General features: G+C 36.6%; 3 protein-coding genes and 4 long non-coding RNA genes across 11 annotated transcripts; 4 read left to right on the forward strand and 3 right to left on the reverse strand.

Annotated features, from left to right (window-relative positions):
• Positions 1-1,083: 1,083 nt before the first annotated feature.
• LOC103857241 (putative F-box protein At1g70970) lies at positions 1,084-2,468 on the forward strand. Its single transcript, XM_033286284.1, has 2 exons — positions 1,084-1,448; positions 1,718-2,468. The coding sequence occupies exons 1-2, from the start codon at positions 1,084-1,086 to the stop codon at positions 2,466-2,468; spliced, it is 1,116 nt and encodes a 371-aa protein (XP_033142175.1).
• Positions 2,469-2,480: 12 nt separating this feature from the next.
• On the forward strand, positions 2,481-3,682 carry LOC117132848. The gene is made up of 2 exons (XR_004456485.1): positions 2,481-3,397; positions 3,429-3,682. It is a non-coding gene; the product is annotated as an uncharacterized LOC117132848 (long non-coding RNA).
• Positions 3,466-4,727, reverse strand: LOC108870544. The gene is made up of 2 exons (XR_001957101.2): positions 3,923-4,727; positions 3,466-3,845 (listed from the first exon to the last, which is right to left on the reverse strand). It is a non-coding gene; the product is annotated as an uncharacterized LOC108870544 (long non-coding RNA).
• An 881-nt stretch (positions 4,728-5,608) lies between these two features.
• Positions 5,609-9,716, reverse strand: LOC103857130. Its single transcript, XR_630958.3, has 6 exons — positions 7,619-9,716; positions 6,615-7,487; positions 6,293-6,545; positions 6,175-6,216; positions 6,034-6,094; positions 5,609-5,910 (listed from the first exon to the last, which is right to left on the reverse strand). It is a non-coding gene; the product is annotated as an uncharacterized LOC103857130 (long non-coding RNA).
• A 256-nt stretch (positions 9,717-9,972) lies between these two features.
• On the forward strand, positions 9,973-12,142 carry LOC103857131 (eukaryotic initiation factor 4A-1). Of its 5 annotated transcripts, none has more exons than XM_009134286.3 (4): positions 9,973-10,107; positions 10,547-10,610; positions 10,691-10,794; positions 10,898-12,136. In XM_009134286.3, exons 2-4 carry the CDS (start codon positions 10,549-10,551, stop codon positions 11,962-11,964), a joined length of 1,233 nt encoding a protein of 410 aa, XP_009132534.1. In that variant the 5' UTR covers positions 9,973-10,107; positions 10,547-10,548; the 3' UTR covers positions 11,965-12,136. The 5 variants fall into 5 exon arrangements, with proteins under 5 accessions (XP_009132534.1, XP_033144084.1, XP_009132537.1 ...); XM_033288193.1 differs by having other exon boundaries at positions 10,074-10,115; positions 10,898-12,142; XM_009134289.3 differs by lacking the exon at positions 9,973-10,107 and adding an exon at positions 10,141-10,438 and having other exon boundaries at positions 10,898-12,142.
• Positions 12,143-15,775: 3,633 nt separating this feature from the next.
• On the forward strand, positions 15,776-17,158 carry LOC103857243 (putative F-box protein At1g70970). Its single transcript, XM_033286285.1, has 2 exons — positions 15,776-16,140; positions 16,408-17,158. The coding sequence occupies exons 1-2, from the start codon at positions 15,776-15,778 to the stop codon at positions 17,156-17,158; spliced, it is 1,116 nt and encodes a 371-aa protein (XP_033142176.1).
• Positions 17,159-17,429: 271 nt separating this feature from the next.
• LOC108871141 lies at positions 17,430-18,806 on the reverse strand. The gene is made up of 2 exons (XR_001957835.2): positions 18,613-18,806; positions 17,430-18,535 (listed from the first exon to the last, which is right to left on the reverse strand). It is a non-coding gene; the product is annotated as an uncharacterized LOC108871141 (long non-coding RNA).
• Positions 18,807-19,255: the final 449 nt, after the last annotated feature.

Below are 19,255 nucleotides of genomic sequence, written 5' to 3' on the forward strand. Positions count from 1 at the left end.
GAGGACAGGTGAGCGAAGTTTCTTTTTGTTATTTTCTATTCACTATTGTAGTCAAACCGCAAGAACCAACGTAAACAGCCGGTTTAAATTGTTCGGAAACGTTTAGATTACGTTTATATGTGTAATGAGATACAGAGAATCGACCGTGGCATAGTGGTTCCGGTGCTTGCATGATCTTCAACTGATCCGGGATCGAGGAAAGGTGAACGAGGTTTTTTTTTTGCTATTTTCTATTCACTGTTGTAGTCAAACCGCAAGAACCAACGTAACAGCCGGTTTATACGATGATTTATATTGATCAAACTCACTTCAAGTTCCCGACGTGGGACTTCCCTCATTCATTCATTTGACATTCTTTGGACTGTTGAGTCCCATGTCATTTTTGTTCACATCTTAATAAAGGCAAGGGGCATTTATAATTTGATCCAACACTGCGCTAACTACTTCTTTTTTTGGTAAAAATTGCGCTAACTAACTTTCTAATCCAAAATCGAATCTAAAGCAAAGAACGTTTTCATTTTCACACTACGAGCCCCCAGACTTGTGGCTCAGTTCCTCGTGCTTACTTAATCAACAACCTAAACGGTAGATTAAGCTTCTGTTAAATGTATTATAGAACTTTTTTTAAATACAACGGATTTACATTGTTAGGAAACGTTTAGATTAAGTTTACATATGATAATGTGCGTAATGTAATACTGAGAATCTAGAAACCGTGGGATAGTACGTGGTTCGGGTGCTTGAATGTTATTCTTCTGATCCGGGTTCGAGAAAAGGTGAAGGAGTTTTATTTTTGTTCTTCATAATTTGATCCAACATTGCGCTAACTACATTTTCTTTTTGGGTAAAAATTGCGCTAACTAACTTTCTAATCCAAAATCGAATCTAAAGCAAAGAACGTTTTCATTTTCACACTACGAGCCCTCAGACTTGTGGCTCAGTTCCTCGTGCTTACCTAAACGGTAGATTAAGCTTCTGTTAAATGTATTCTATAAATTAGAAGGCTGACATGCTGATAATCTTATCAAACAAACAAAAAAAAAAACATCTGAGATATAAAAGAAACACAAAAAAAGAAACACAATGGAGAACTCGGACTTTGCAATGATGCCCGAAGAGTTGAAGGATGTCATTCGTTCAAAATTGCCTCCCAAGTCTCTGGCAAGGTGTATTGTGGTTTCTAAGGAATGGGAGAGGTCTATTGGGGATAGACGCCTCCAGCATACTCATTACCAAGAGTCCAAGAAACAACCCATGCTTGTTCTTCTGAGGCTCTGTCAACGAGGAGTCTGGAACGACGGCGAACCTCAATACGAGTCGTTCAATACCGTCAACCAAGAGCGCCCGCAGCCGATCGCTGATCCTCACCATGTGACAACGCTTCCAAACTCAGATTTCGCCGTCACGTCCGGACCTATAAGAGGCCTCCTCTGCCTGCATTCCGACAGGTATATTTCAACTTACTAGAACATTTTTTAAAGTCCATTCTTTTAATAATAGACATTAGCGCGCAATTGCTGTTAAAAAGAAACTAATTAATCCATTTAATACTTTTAGATAGGAGTTTAGTTGATATGATGATTAATTTATTATAAACAAATTCTGTAAGATATCGAGATGCTGTTATATATGTGTAAATGTGAAGACTAATGTCTTATATGTGTGTATATATATATATATATATATATATATATATATATATATATTCATATATTAGGTACCTCGTCCTCTGCAATCCGGCGATCAGAAAATGTCTGACGGTGCTCGAGTTCGAGCCGGAGCCGCCGCAGACCCGAAAGAGATTCAACCACCGAGGCTTTTTATTTGGATTTGACGAACAGTCCAAGGCTTTTAAAGTCATAAAGACAGAGGCCGGTGACCACAATTTACCTTGGCGCCATGAGATATTCACCGTTCAACCCGGAGAGGTCATATGGCGTCAGATCGACTGTCCTCGTCCCTACACGCCAATCACCAACTCGCTCTCCATTGAAGGTAACGTGTACCTGGGTGCGGTGCATAACAAGACATGTCTTGCAGTTACTGTGAATTTGACTACAGAGTCGATCTTGATTACGGAGCTGCCTACGGCTTTCCTACTTAAGCTTGGTATCACCAAACTGAGAAGTTACAATGGCCAACCATGTTTAGTTTCCGATTCTGCGCATGAGTTAGCTACTACGGGAAAGTTTAAGATCTGTGTAAAGGACAAGGATTCTGGACTCTGGGGGGAGAGAGAGGTAGAGGTTAAGGGTTGGAGAGAGAAGGTCACTGGCTCGTATTCCTTTGAAGGAACCATACCATCTGGTGAATTGGTCTTCGCAAAGAAGAAGCTCGAGACTGGTTTTCAGATGTTACTCTACTACGACCCTCGCATGGAAACCTTCAACGAGTATCAGATTCAGACGGAGGAGGATTATGACTCTGCGGAGATCTTCCTTAACCACAAACCAAGCATCTACATTTAAAAAGGGGGAAATTGACAAGTAATTAGTACTAAAATAAATAATTGTATTGGGATGGGATTGTCTCAACTATAAATAATCATGTTATTGGATGAAAAATAATTGATTTAGTTAAAATCTAGTATAGCTTTCTCCTCAATGCCAGAGATTATCAATATTTCAACCTTCTGATTATCAACATCACAAATCAATATGAAAGTGTTTGTATGAAAGAAAACAGAGAATTTACACAACTTATTTTATTGAATATGCAAAAGGAATTGTAGTTTTTACATTACGGCAACAAAGTTAAATAGAATAACAACAAACACACGACTTCAGGTTTGAAAGACAGGACTTTATGTTTAGAGAGACACAACTCTTCTCTAAATTGATGTGTAACTAACTTAATACAAATCAACATTACTAATATAACTAACTATATGAATGCTTATAAAATTGGAAACTCAATTATATTCAACATTCTGCAACAGATCAGTAATAATCTAACTCAAGCCAGACTACTATAACTAAGCTAGCAGGTGTGGAGTTAGTTTGAATCCAAGACATGTTATTAATCAGATGGAGCTTCAGTATGAGTTGAAGAGAGTTTCATTTGAAAAGAGGAGCAAGAGCCTTGGATGGACAAAGAGGGTTTCAAGGATAAGCTTAAACCCTTAACTCACGTGATCTCTCTCTCTCTCCGTTGGGTATGAGTTCGTACGTTTGCAGGCTTGTCTCAGATGAGACAAAGAAAGCATGCTGGCTAGTTACTGCTTTGCGTGAAGGGTTAATGGAGCAGGAGACAAAAGGAACCAAAGCTTAACTCAAGTTATGGTAGCAAGGGTTAACTCTACCTATTGGTTAGTTGTTGCTTTAGGTTAAAGCTCCAGCAGTATAAAAGCAAAGAGAACAGGTCAGAGCTCAGTGTGCTGCTTGAGCAGAGCACCAGAGTGCTAGAGCTAAACGTGAGTGAGCACCAAGGGGTGCTGAGAGACAGCACCAAAGAGGGCAGGAGAGGTGTATAAACACCTAGGCTGAGAGTACTACAAGCACATAATTGCTTGGTAGTAGAGAAACTAGAGAGAGGGGAAACAGGGGTTTGAGAGATAGCTTTGTATTCACATGAGAGGGTGAGAGACAAAGCTTGTAACCTCTTTATCTAGTGGATTGGTAGCTTGCCTACCCCTGAGATGTAGGTACCTCGAATGAGGCCGAACTCAGGGTAAACAACTAAAGTGTGCTCCCTTTTACATCCTTGTCTTGCATCATATCTCTTATCATCATCAACTTCATGCTACTGAGTTTTGCATTCCAAGCTATCTAAGTGCATAAGTGCTTGAACAAATGGTAACTTGATGTCTGTGTAGAGGCATAGATCTCAACAGCAGGTATCTACAACTATCACAGATCCAGCGCAATATCATGATTCCAGATAAATTGCAGAAACGAACAATCTTAGGGGTTCAAAAGTTCACCTCCAGTAACGGAGGATCATCACGGCCAAGGATAAACTTCAGCTCGTCTCCGCGGCATGAGTAATCCATTCCGAAAGCTCCATAGTCGTAGATGAACTTCATTCAACAACGCAGCTTCGATACTCAGATTCTCAATCGGGAGTGAGAAACCTTCGACAGGTTTAAATCGAAGAAGCTCGTCGCGGAAGGGAGAAGCCGGGAAATCACCAGGAGCTGGGAGATTGAGGAAGCCTGATACTAGAGCTCGAAGATTCTGAGCTCGAGCTCAAGGAAGAAGACGATGAGATGAATGTAACAAACTTCTTCTTAAGAGATGAACGAACATTTGTAGAGTACTTGTCTAAATATCTAGTGAACCGGTTTCTAATAACATAACCGGTATTTAATCCAATTCTTGATACAGGCATAGCCGGGGTCCTTGGGCCAAGCCAATCACGCAGTCGCTTCCAGCAGACAAACGTACAAATTTTTATTCGGCAACTTAGTGATAAGATTATTGGTGCTATAAGTGCTTATAATATATAGTGGCCGGTTCCGTGTTCGACCCTCTTGCGTCGCAATAATATATTTTCTTATTTATTTTACAATAAGGTTAATTGAAGTAAACTAAAAATGAAGTTTTGGTTATACCTAAAAAAAAAAAATTAATCATAAATATTTTTCTTAAATAAAAATCACAGAATTACCTAATGCGACTAAAGTATATATGACAATTAATGATTTTGAATAATAAAGATTTGATAAAAAATTAGTCTTTTCTCAATCATTTTTTTAAATTTCAACTTATTAAAATAAATGAAACAACCACATTAACTATATAATAAAAATTTAGATTTTTTCATATATGTTATATTTTGAATTTTTAAAAACGAATATAAATAACTAAAGTTGTTAAAAATCTCACATTGAAATTTTTGTGATCCATGGTTTAAAATTTATGTTATAACAAGATGATTACGAAATTACATAAGTATGAAGTCTCATTTAATTAATATTATATATATGTATATTAATATTAATATTTTAAAAAAAAAATTATATACCATATAAAATATATAAGTATTTTAATTTTGAATTTGCTTTGAATTTTTTTGATAAACCTTTTGAACAATTGTTGACAACTTAATATTTAGATTTTAAACTTTGCATTGAATGTTTTTGAAATTATAAATTACTAAAACTATTAATAATCTCGCAAATTTTTTATTTTTATTATTGATTTAAATTTTTTGTTATAACAAAAATAAACGACCAAAAATAATATGAGTATAAAATATATTTTAACACATGTCAATATTAAAAATGTAATATATATATATATATATATCTATGTTAATATCATGTAAACTTAATTTTATAACATATAAAATAGAAAAAAATGTTTGTCTTGATTAATAAAATTTATTTAAGTATTTGTACCTGTCTAATTATATACGTAATAGTTACTAAATTTTTAATTATTCAATATATATTTATTATTTCGTAAGATGTAAAAAATATATAATACCTAAAATAATTTATATATAATATTCATTCCGGATCTTAACCTAGTGTAATTAATACAAAGTTAGAAATTACAACTTTTGAAAAGATCCTCAAATAATATATAGAAGATTTGGGCTAGTATATAGGATGCATTATAGATAAAAATAGGTTTTCTTATTAATTTTGTAAGTTCCTTTTTTATTTCTCAAAACTTATTTTTCTATTCATAAAATGAGGTTTACGAAAACTGATATCTTGAAACAAAATTCCCAGTCCTACTAGAAATGTAAAAGTGAAATTACATTTCAGTGGTCGTGTAAATGACAGTAAAAAAAAGCTAACGGGTAGGGTAGCTGAAGCTCTACCACGCAAAATCGACTAGTCCTAGACACGGCTATATGCTAGGCTAAACGATTCGACCCATATGCTCTTCTCCTCCCATATGCTCTTCTCCTCCTACGCATTCCTCTGCCGGATTCTCCATATGCTTAGTAGCACTATAACTAACAAAAACCATCAACGGGTATAAAATAAAATCGAAAACAAGAAAAGTCTAATACCTAACTTGGGAAAGAAGAATCCTGTTTTATCAAATTATAGATCTTCAGAAAAGTTGGGTTTATTACCACTAGCTGCAACATCAGCGGGTACTATCCAGCGAGTAGCAACAAGAAATGACATGTCAATCTGCAAATTGTGAGCAAAAAAAAAAACTTCTTAGTCCCTCCAAAACTGATAGAAGAAAACTAGAAGATAACAAGAACTACCTCGTCTTTGTTGTCCCTTAACTTATCAACAATCTTATTTATCTGCATTTGTCAACTTATGTTTCAGACAACACAATCCAGTTAAAAGAAGAATGTTATGTCTTGACTCTAGACTCACCATATCAAGCAATGCAGGAAGAGGTTTAAGTCTCAGCCATAAACCCTAAGGCAATTATGTCCAGAAGAGCACCTTGTTCGACACCTTTCAAGCCCGAATCGATCTCTTCTTTGACAGCAACGTAATTAGCTCGGAGAAGGTCCATTGCGTCACTCTCACCCCAATCTTAACCATGGATTTGACATCATTGAACAACTCTTGCAACTCCAACTCAAACTCTGCCGTCATGTTAACATCGCTACTTGAAGTAGACCTGGACAGAACAGAGGAAAACACTCATTAAAAGTTTTTTTTTTCTAGTTAAGACAAATAAAGTTATCACTTTTGAAGTTCAGAAACGCTGGAAGTAGCACGAATTTTCAGCTCCTTGGAAGCGGCGTGCATCAGGTAGAGCTTAGGCTTGCGTTTCTGATCAGGAAAACAAAGACAACACGTGGAATCTCTCGGGGAAAGACCCGACTGAGAAGTTAACTGATTCGTGTAAATAGAAGCATTAAACACTACTCACTTTGTGTATTATGCAAACTGAAGCAGTGATGCAAACGAAGCTTAGAATAGGAAAAGAAAAAAAAGATGGATAACTTCAGATCTATAATCAAAAATTGAAGATTCAGCTGTATTCATGAACCATCAAAAAAAAAAAACATCAAAGCAGTTTTTTGGACAATGAATTAAAGCTATACAAAGAAAACTCAATGACAAAATGAGATACGATTGTAGAAGAGAGAGATCCGCATTACATGCACTCGGTTTAAGACGAAGTTGGAACGATTGAATAGTAAGAAATCGTTCCAACTTATTTGTTTATTTAACTGTAATCTATAGTAATTCTATATATTTGGTTGATAACCGAACTCCGCGTAAAAACAATCACGAGCATTTTATTTTTATTTTTGTTCACCACAATCACGAGCATTTGATAAGTTTTTTTCAATCTTTATTGATAACCGAACTCCGCATAAGAACTTTAATGATTCGATCAGACTACAGGCAAAAAAAAAAGAGAGTCGTACCATGACGATAGGACCATCTTGCTTTGCTCTGTACAGAATCCAGAACGAAAAAAAAATATTTAAATGAACTCAACATTGGTTCTGACCGGAGACATAACCTAATTTTCACATTAACAGCTGCTTGATTGCCTCGATGATACTAATTAAGACGTATCCATTGTCCAGAATTTTCAATCCAAAACCTGAAACAGACAAATCAATCGGATTCTAGATACGGATTCGTCGGGATGATCAACTAACCGATAATCTAAAGGTAAGATCTACCTTCTATGGAGGAGTAAAGATCTAAGCTGAATAAAGAAGAGAAATGTACCACATAAAGCCACATAAAGATCGTGCCACGTCTTGGGAGTGTGTACAGTGACTCCCTTGTATGTTATTGTTATACCTCCGCCATCCATTTTCTCGAAACCCTAGACATTCCCGATTCGCACTGGAATTTTCAGACTCTCTCTCTCTCCGATCACGATCCTACCTGAGATTCAATTCAAGCAGCTCCGATACATAAGTTATCATTTCCCACAACTCATATTGCTTAAAGGACACGGCCCAATTATAATACTTGGCCCATTTAAAGGACTAGGCCTATTTAAAGTTATAGTAGCAATTAAGAAGTTTTTATTGAAAAGTTATCATTTCCCACAACTCATATTGCTTATCCAAACTACTAACCAAACCTTTGTAAGTGGTTAAAGAGTCTTGGTTTGGTTGGAGGGTGTCAACATAAGTTCGAACTCAGTAGTCATTGTTTCTATAGTTGTTACCTAAAGCTCTAGTGACTTGTAATGTATATTTTAATGGTTATTAGATTTTATTTTGCCACACATTGTTTTATACGAATCTGATTTGTTTTATTTTATAAAAAAATTATGATCCACCCAATTGACTGCTCCAGCTAAAATTACTTTGTAGCTCTTAAGCTATTGAACATAAGGAGTTAAGACAATAATTAAGGACATATCACACAGACAAAGAGACAGTAGTTTAATTTCTTCTACCAATTGAAATTGTCTTCGATCTCTACAGCTTCTACCAACGCCATTCTCGCCCATGTGTCTACATAGCGCTCTAAACTATTGGTCTTTAAGTGAATCCATTACTAATCATGACAGATATAATATGGAGATATTAATTAGGAGGTTATTTTAACAAGAATCAGTTGGTAAACCTCTAAGGTTGTAGAGATTATAAGTCTACCATCATATTCTCTTCTTACAATATTATTATTAGTCTGGTTTCTCTACTGTGTCCTACTTTTGAAAAGAATCGCTTGGACATGATCTCTCTTTCAGTCCGCCATATCATTGACGTACTTCAAGCATATAATATGAATACGTTTAATGATTCAAGTGGAAAGTTATTATTTGTGGTTGAATTGCAGGTACCACTAAGAAAGTTTGAATGGCAGATGTTAGGTGGGAATCCATGTTTTTGGAATGTGAACCAATTTTGTTCCACGTCCCATTCAAACATTTAGAAGTAAGCGTTACTTTCTGGTTGTTGAGTAAAAAGAAGGCGGGGGGGACCGGTTGTTGAGTAAGAGTCCATCTTTGTGATTGTGATGGTAGTTGGAAAACTAAATATCACAGAGGAATAATAATGTGCTATAAAACCTCAAAAGTTGCAAGGAAAGATGATTTCTAAAAGAAGTTTAATTTAAATAAACAAAGAATATTATAACTAACTAATCTATGTCAGTTTGGAAATAACATTGTGACTTTGGTAGGAAAAATGAACAAACAAATCTTTTATAGAAAAAAAAAATAAAAGAAATAAAAATTGAATAATTAAAAATAATTCAATTTATTTTCATAAAATTTATAGAAGAAAACAGTACTTCAGAAATATCTTTTTGAAAAAAAGAGAGATTCACATGTCAATAATTTAACAAAAAGAAAAAATCAATTTAGTTAATATACAAATCTGAAAACATTGACTTTGTCATAATGTTATATATGTTGTAACTTGTAATTCAATTCATAAAGATATACTTCTTGTTTTTCTCATAAAATATAGTAAGATATTATTATTAAAGAACTGAAAAATAGAATAATTATAAATTCATTTAATTTATTTTCATCAATATTAATGAAAAAAATAATCGATTTAGTTAATACACAAAATCTGAAAACATTGACTTTGTCACAATGTTATACATGTTGTAACTTGTAATTCAATTCATAAAGATATACTTCTTGTTTTTCTCATAAAAATACAGTAAGATATTATTATTAAAGAACTGAAAAATAGAATAATTAAAAAATTTGTTTAATTTATTTTCATTAATATTTAATGAAGAGAATAATCAATTTAGTTAATACACAAAATCTGAAAACATTGACTTTGTCACAATGTTATATATGTTGTAACTTGTAATTCAATTCATAAAGATACACTTCTTGTTTTTCTCATCAAAATATAGTAAGATATTATTATTAAAGAACTGAAAAATAGAATAATAAAAAAAATCATTTAATTTATTTTCATCAATATTTAATGAAGAAAATAATCAATTTAGTTAATACACAAAATCTGAAAACTTTGACTTTGTCATAATGTTATATATGTTGTAACTTGTAATTCAATTCATAAAGATATACTTCTTGTTTTTCTCATAAAAAATATAGCAAGATATTGTTACTAAATAATATCACATAATATATATTTATGGTATAAGAGAATGAAAAAGAGGGGACTCTATATATATATATATTGTTTGTCTAACACCCTTTATATCTATTATCTCTTAACCTCAATTCTCTTAAGAAGATCTTTTACTTTTGCTCTTAATCAACCTCAAAGGTTCTAAAGTACTTTTTTTTTAAAATAAAAATTGATTACCTTTGGATCTTGTCTGATTTTACTGTCTTTGCGATTGATTTGGCCCTGATTCATTGTGGGTCGGTTTAAGAATTTCTCGATTTGATAACTTCGTTCGCTACATGAATCAATTAGTGGCTGAAACCCTCTTTATAGTCGTGGCTTATGTTATATTATATGCTTTTTCTATGGAGAGAGATATGTATATCTGGATGGACCAATTAGCGTTGTTTCTCTCCTGACATAATATTATTCAGATATTACAATGCTTTGTTTACCGAATCTCAATTTTTGGCTATTCTGTTTCTGCTTGGTTCGTTATCTTTAAGCTCTAGTTTGGTGTCTTTTATAGGGTCCCTCTTTTATATTCTAAAGTTCTGTTTTTTGTTTGTTGTTGTGGGTGTGGGTGTGTTTGTTATAGTCATGGCAGGATCGGCAACACAGTTTGATGATGCGCGTCAGTTTGATCAGGCACTCAGTGAAATGTAAGTCTTTTAACCTCTTTTACATTTAATTAGTACTTTGGCTAATTTTTTTTTCTTCTTTATTTTCTGTTTTGGTGCAGCCTGGAAGGACAGGATGAGTTCTTCACCTCCTATGATGAGGTTTATGAGAGTTTTGATGGCATGGGTTTGCAAGAGAACCTTCTTAGGGGTATCTATGCTTATGGTATGTCAAGATGAATCATCAACAGTTAACATCTTTTTGTTGTTTGTTGTTTGTTGGGATTCTTGTTTAATTTTTAATGTGTGTTCCCTCTTGATATTTCTAGGTTTTGAAAAGCCTTCTGCTATTCAGCAAAGAGGAATCGTACCCTTTTGCAAGGGTCTTGATGTGATCCAGCAGGCACAGTCTGGTACTGGAAAAACCGCAACTTTCTGTTCTGGTGTCTTGCAGCAGCTTGACGTCACCCTTGTCCAGTGCCAAGCTCTGGTCTTGGCTCCCACCAGGGAGCTTGCTCAGCAGATTGAGAAGGTCATGCGTGCTCTCGGAGACTACATTGGCGTCAAGGTTCATGCCTGTGTTGGTGGTACCAGTGTTCTTGACGATAAGCGTATCCTCCAAGCTGGTGTCCATGTTGTTGTTGGAACTCCAGGTCGTGTCTTTGACATGCTCCAAAGACAGTCACTTCGCTCTGACTGTATAAAGATGTTTGTCCTTGATGAAGCTGATGAAATGCTCTCCCGTGGTTTCAAGGATCAGATCTATGAGATATTCCAGCTTCTCCCACCAAAGATTCAAGTAGGAGTGTTCTCAGCTACAATGCCACCAGAAGCTCTCGAGATCACAAGGAAGTTCATGAGCAAACCAGTGAGAATCTTGGTGAAACGTGACGAGCTAACACTTGAAGGTATCAGACAGTTCTACGTGGACGTGGACAAAGAAGAGTGGAAATTCGAAACTCTCTGTGACCTCTACGAGACATTAGCCATCACTCAGAGTGTCATTTTCGTCAACACTCGTCGCAAAGTTGACTGGCTCACAGAAAAAATGAGAAGCCGTGACCACACAGTCTCAGCCACTCACGGAGATATGGACCAAAACACGAGAGACATCATCATGAGAGAGTTCAGGTCTGGTTCTTCTCGTGTTCTCATCACAACCGATCTCTTGGCTCGTGGTATTGACGTGCAGCAAGTGTCTCTGGTCATCAACTTTGACCTTCCAACTCAGCCAGCGAATTACCTTCACCGTATCGGAAGAAGTGGAAGGTTTGGGAGGAAAGGTGCGGCGATTAACTTTGTGACTCGTGATGATGAGAAAATGCTTGCTGATATCCAGAAGTTTTACAATATGGTTGTTGAGGAGCTTCCATCAAACCTAGCTGATCTGCTTTGAACCCTTGTTTCGCTGATGAAGAATAAAAGGTTACTTGTTTTGCAAGGTTCTTGTTTGGTTTTCTATCCATCTGTCTTCTCTTAAAGTATATTTTACCAACTCTTTGGAACATATGTCTCGTCTGACTAATCTTCATCTTAATCTCATGCAATAATATTTTTAGTTTCTGTTCGTGCAATATTTAATTAATCACTCATGCAAATAATCGCCATTATCCAACATACTGATGATGCAAACTATGATTTTGGACGGTTTTTTTTTTTTTGGTTTATGAACGTTTCTCAATTTTCAGATGCAAGTTTGATGCTTTTTTAAAATTGTTATTTATATGACACCCTAGAAACACAGAGGAAAAGTTCATACATTTGTTATATTCGCTCATAAGCACAAACTATTAAATACATTAGTGATTGTTTATACTTTAGAGTCTGGCTGATTTGATTGTTGGGCAAAAACCATGGTGTCTAGATGTTATCCTTCTTCACAATACCAGCCGGTTGAACATTCTTAAGATCACAAAAGATGATGATCTACAGTTACCTGAACAAGGAAGGTTCTTCCTCTGTTCACCTTGAATCTGAATAATCTACAATTTATTGAAGATTCCCAAGTCATAAAGCAATTGATCAAAGTACATATCTAAAAAGGGTTTAGCTTTCAAATCTAAACTTCAACCAATCCACAGTGTATGTACTATTCTGGTTCAAAATAAAAGTGTATATCTGAAAGGGTTCAGCTTTCAACACAAACCTGTCCTAGTTAGGGTCCTTGAAGTCCACGTAAATATAATCCATAACTCATGTTTATACCCTCCAAATAGCTCACACAAATACATTAACGACCACTGAGAATACCCTTTTACGTTCGATCCTTTCCTGCTGATATTTCCAGAAAACTTGTGCTACATTGGAAGTTATCTGAGTGAATGAAGGATTGCAGCGATGTGTGAGCTCAGAAACTTAAGACTCAAAGTCGTCGTGTCGTCTGACCTGTAAGAGAAGAATCATTCACCGGAGATAAAGCTACAGACATGAACTGAACTGAAGTAAAGAGAGAAAATGTTCTGTGCGATGTATAATAGGAGGGTTACCGTCTGGTATACAGCTGCACTTGTTGCAGCAGACTCCATGGTTTATTTGCATACTGAAATAAGCAAAAATCACCAAAGTCTCATTCTTGAACTTTGTGTTTCCAAAACGCTGCAAAGCAAATTGAAGCAATCAGTGAGCCACGTCTTTAGCTTTAATCTCACAGAATCACATAACTTTACGAGATCAGTTCCACAGCCATGTCTATGTTGAAATCATTCAACAGACCAATCACTCGAGAAAAACAAGAAAGGAAGCAACTTTGTTCGTACAGAGAAATATTAACAAAGAAAATGCGAGTGTTAAGTAATGGCTGGGGGCCCCAAGTTGGGGGTTGCAGGTATCTCTATTGTTTTTTTGCGTGGAGCTAGTAATCTAAAAGCTGTCTTTTTTTATTATTTTTCTTCCTTGTGATAATCATGTAAACCGGACTTAACCGCATCAACCGGCGTGTTGAAAATCCACCCAAACTTATGCTTCATAAGCTTCGTAAGCAAGCTCTTCAAAATCTGAGCTTTACCTTTGTCGGAGCCTCCCTTATTACCATTGTTCGCTGTCTTGTCGGGGACAGGTTCGAGGCGGTTGATCAAGGTCCTGACTTTTTCAAGCTCAGCTGTTAGTTTCCGCTTCAAGTTGCGAACTTCAAGTTTTGAGGTTGAGTTTAGACTTATCTTCATCATCACGAGCGGAATCGGTCGCACCACCGTCGTGGGTTTCAATCTTTTGTTGCTAATTTCACTCCGTTTATGCTTCGCATTGGGAACTATAGCACCAGACGCCATTGGCTCGTTGATGAGTTTTGTGATTGGGAAAATTAGGGTTTCTTTAGGGTTTATCACGCACGCTGGCGATATTGGAGATTCGAAGCAAGGAATCGAAGATTGGTGAGGTAATCAGAAAGGGGTTAGGTTAGGATCGTGATTGCCAACAAACGAAACCCTAGGAAGCTATTGTGAGCCTCTGCGTCGCGAGGATGGCGAATACTCACGCGCGTAAATGACCCGAGAAAGTAGGGGAACGATACATGTGTAAAGTGTGATGGGGGTAATAATGCTTACGTGTCTCTGATGAATGCTAAACCGGAAGTAACCGAATCAAAATTCCACACGTATGTCCCCGGTTTAGTCGAACTTGATTGTAGAAAGGCATATAAAACTTGCTAAGCCATGTGAAAACTCTATTGAAAATCGAATTCCGAAATAAAATTCCGAGAAATATCTGATATCAGAGTAGCAGCGTTTATAACAACACACTGCCTATATATTGTTTAAAATTTAGACATTTGGAAGTTAAAGTCACGTTTTATTAAGGTCGGCCAAACACAAATCCGTCTTTATGGTTATGGTTTAGTTTTAAAAAGGAAATTACTTACTTTTACCTTTTTGATTTCTTCAATTTTAGTAAGTTTTGGTAAGATCACTTAACCTATAAATTGTTCCGGAGCTTCATTATCTTCAACTGATCCTGGTTCGAGGAAAGGTGAACGATGTTTCTTTTTGTTATTTTCTATTCACTATTATAGTCAAACTGCAAGAACCAACCGGTTTAAATTGTTCAGAAACTTTTAAATTAAGTTTATATATAATTATGTGTAATGAGATATTTTGAATCGACCGTGGCATAGTGGTTCCGGTGCTTGCATGATTTTCAACTGATCCGGGTTCGAGGAAAGGTGAACGAGGTTTCTTTTTGTTATTTTCTATTCACCATTGTAGTCAAACCGCAAGAACCAACGTAGATTAAGTTTATATATAATTATGTGTAATGAGATACGGAGAATCGACCGTGGCATAGTGGTTCCGGTGCTTGCATGATCTTCAACTGATCCGGGATCGAGGAAAGGTGAACGAGGTTTTTTTTTTGCTATTTTCTATTCACTGTTGTAGTCAAACCGCAAGAACCAACGTAACAGCCGGTTTATACGATGATTTATATTGATCAAACTCACTTCAAGTTCCCGACGTGGGACTTCCCTCATTCATTCATTTGACATTCTTTGGACTGTTGAGTCCCATGTCATTTTTGTTCACATCTTAATAAAGGCAAGGGGCATTTATAATTTGATCCAACACTGCGCTAACTACTTCTTTTTTTGGTAAAAATTGCGCTAACTAACTTTCTAATCCAAAATCGAATCTAAAGCAAAGAACGTTTTCATTTTCACACTACGAGCCCCCAGACTTGTGGCTCAGTTCCTCGTGCTTACTTAATCAACAACCTAAACGGTAGATTAAGCTTCTGTTAAATGTATTATAGAACTTTTTTTAAATACAACGGATTTACATTGTTAGGAAACGTTTAGATTAAGTTTACATATGATAATGTGCGTAATGTAATACTGAGAATCTAGAAACCGTGGGATAGTACGTGGTTCGGGTGCTTGAATGTTATTCTTCTGATCCGGGTTCGAGAAAAGGTGAAGGAGTTTTATTTTTGTTCTTCATAATTTGATCCAACATTGCGCTAACTACATTTTCTTTTTGGGTAAAAATTGCGCTAACTAACTTTCTAATCCAAAATCGAATCTAAAGCAAAGAACGTTTTCATTTTCACACTACGAGCCCTCAGACTTGTGGCTCAGTTCCTCGTGCTTACCTAAACGGTAGATTAAGCTTCTGTTAAATGTATTCTATAAATTAGAAGGCTGACATGCTGATAATCTTATCAAACAAACAAAAAAAAAAACATCTGAGATATAAAAGAAACACAAAAAAAGAAACACAATGGAGAACTCGGACTTTGCAATGATGCCCGAAGAGTTGAAGGATGTCATTCGTTCAAAATTGCCTCCCAAGTCTCTGGCAAGGTGTATTGTGGTTTCTAAGGAATGGGAGAGGTCTATTGGGGATAGACGCCTCCAGCATACTCATTACCAAGAGTCCAAGAAACAACCCATGCTTGTTCTTCTGAGGCTCTGTCAACGAGGAGTCTGGAACGACGGCGAACCTCAATACGAGTCGTTCAATACCGTCAACCAAGAGCGCCCGCAGCCGATCGCTGATCCTCACCATGTGACAACGCTTCCAAACTCAGATTTCGCCGTCACGTCCGGACCTATAAGAGGCCTCCTCTGCCTGCATTCCGACAGGTATATTTCAACTTACTAGAACATTTTTTAAAGTCCATTCTTTTAATAATAGACATTAGCGCGCAATTGCTGTTAAAAAGAAACTAATTAATCCATTTAATACTTTTAGATAGGAGTTTAGTTGATATGATGATTAATTTATTATAAACAAATTCTGTAAGATATCGAGATGCTGTTATATATGTGTAAATGTGAAGACTAATGTCTTATATGTGTGTATATATATATATATATATATATATATATATATATATATTCATATATTAGGTACCTCGTCCTCTGCAATCCGGCGATCAGAAAATGTCTGACGGTGCTCGAGTTCGAGCCGGAGCCGCCGCAGACCCGAAAGAGATTCAACCACCGAGGCTTTTTATTTGGATTTGACGAACAGTCCAAGGCTTTTAAAGTCATAAAGACAGAGGCCGGTGACCACAATTTACCTTGGCGCCATGAGATATTCACCGTTCAACCCGGAGAGGTCATATGGCGTCAGATCGACTGTCCTCGTCCCTACACGCCAATCACCAACTCGCTCTCCATTGAAGGTAACGTGTACCTGGGTGCGGTGCATAACAAGACATGTCTTGCAGTTACTGTGAATTTGACTACAGAGTCGATCTTGATTACGGAGCTGCCTACGGCTTTCCTACTTAAGCTTGGTATCACCAAACTGAGAAGTTACAATGGCCAACCATGTTTAGTTTCCGATTCTGCGCATGAGTTAGCTACTACGGGAAAGTTTAAGATCTGTGTAAAGGACAAGGATTCTGGACTCTGGGGGGAGAGAGAGGTAGAGGTTAAGGGTTGGAGAGAGAAGGTCACTGGCTCGTATTCCTTTGAAGGAACCATACCATCTGGTGAATTGGTCTTCGCAAAGAAGAAGCTCGAGACTGGTTTTCAGATGTTACTCTACTACGACCCTCGCATGGAAACCTTCAACGAGTATCAGATTCAGACGGAGGAGGATTATGACTCTGCGGAGATCTTCCTTAACCACAAACCAAGCATCTACATTTAAAAAGGGGGAAATTGACAAGTAATTAGTACTAAAATAAATAATTGTATTGGGATGGGATTGTCTCAACTATAAATAATCATGTTATTGGATGAAAAATAATTGATTTAGTTAAAATCTAGTATAGCTTTCTCCTCAATGCCAGAGATTATCAATATTTCAACCTTCTGATTATCAACATCACAAATCAATATGAAAGTGTTTGTATGAAAGAAAACAGAGAATTTACACAACTTATTTTATTGAATATGCAAAAGGAATTGTAGTTTTTACATTACGGCAACAAAGTTAAATAGAATAACAACAAACACACGACTTCAGGTTTGAAAGACAGGACTTTATGTTTAGAGAGACACAACTCTTCTCTAAATTGATGTGTAACTAACTTAATACAAATCAACATTACTAATATAACTAACTATATGAATGCTTATAAAATTGGAAACTCAATTATATTCAACATTCTGCAACAGATCAGTAATAATCTAACTCAAGCCAGACTACTATAACTAAGCTAGCAGGTGTGGAGTTAGTTTGAATCCAAGACATGTTATTAATCAGATGGAGCTTCAGTATGAGTTGAAGAGAGTTTCATTTGAAAAGAGGAGCAAGAGCCTTGGATGGACAAAGAGGGTTTCAAGGATAAGCTTAAACCCTTAACTCACGTGATCTCTCTCTCTCTCCGTTGGGTATGAGTTCGTACGTTTGCAGGCTTGTCTCAGATGAGACAAAGAAAGCATGCTGGCTAGTTACTGCTTTGCGTGAAGGGTTAATGGAGCAGGAGACAAAAGGAACCAAAGCTTAACTCAAGTTATGGTAGCAAGGGTTAACTCTACCTATTGGTTAGTTGTTGCTTTAGGTTAAAGCTCCAGCAGTATAAAAGCAAAGAGAACAGGTCAGAGCTCAGTGTGCTGCTTGAGCAGAGCACCAGAGTGCTAGAGCTAAACGTGAGTGAGCACCAAGGGGTGCTGAGAGACAGCACCAAAGAGGGCAGGAGAGGTGTATAAACACCTAGGCTGAGAGTACTACAAGCACATAATTGCTTGGTAGTAGAGAAACTAGAGAGAGGGGAAACAGGGGTTTGAGAGATAGCTTTGTATTCACATGAGAGGGTGAGAGACAAAGCTTGTAACCTCTTTATCTAGTGGATTGGTAGCTTGCCTACCCCTGAGATGTAGGTACCTCGAATGAGGCCGAACTCAGGGTAAACAACTAAAGTGTGCTCCCTTTTACATCCTTGTCTTGCATCATATCTCTTATCATCATCAACTTCATGCTACTGAGTTTTGCATTCCAAGCTATCTAAGTGCATAAGTGCTTGAACAAATGGTAACTTGATGTCTGTGTAGAGGCATAGATCTCAACAGCAGGTATCTACAACTATCACAGATCCAGCGCAATATCATGATTCCAGATAAATTGCAGAAACGAACAATCTTAGGGGTTCAAAAGTTCACCTCCAGTAACGGAGGATCATCACGGCCAAGGATAAACTTCAGCTCGTCTCCGCGGCATGAGTAATCCATTCCGAAAGCTCCATAGTCGTAGATGAACTTCATTCAACAACGCAGCTTCGATACTCAGATTCTCAATCGGGAGTGAGAAACCTTCGACAGGTTTAAATCGAAGAAGCTCGTCGCGGAAGGGAGAAGCCGGGAAATCACCAGGAGCTGGGAGATTGAGGAAGCCTGATACTAGAGCTCGAAGATTCTGAGCTCGAGCTCAAGGAAGAAGACGATGAGATGAATGTAACAAACTTCTTCTTAAGAGATGAACGAACATTTGTAGAGTACTTGTCTAAATATCTAGTGAACCGGTTTCTAATAACATAACCGGTATTTAATCCAATTCTTGATACAGGCATAGCCGGGGTCCTTGGGCCAAGCCAATCACGCAGTCGCTTCCAGCAGACAAACGTACAAATTTTTATTCGGCAACTTAGTGATAAGATTATTGGTGCTATAAGTGCTTATAATATATAGTGGCCGGTTCCGTGTTCGACTCTCTTGCGTCGCAATAATATATTTTCTTATTTATTTTACAATAAGGTTAATTGAAGTAAACTAAAAATGAAGTTTTGGTTATTCCTAAACTAATCAC

This window comes from Brassica rapa, chromosome A03 (assembly GCF_000309985.2).
Source record: "Brassica rapa cultivar Chiifu-401-42 chromosome A03, CAAS_Brap_v3.01, whole genome shotgun sequence".
NCBI classification, from domain to species: Eukaryota; Viridiplantae; Streptophyta; class Magnoliopsida; order Brassicales; family Brassicaceae; genus Brassica; species Brassica rapa.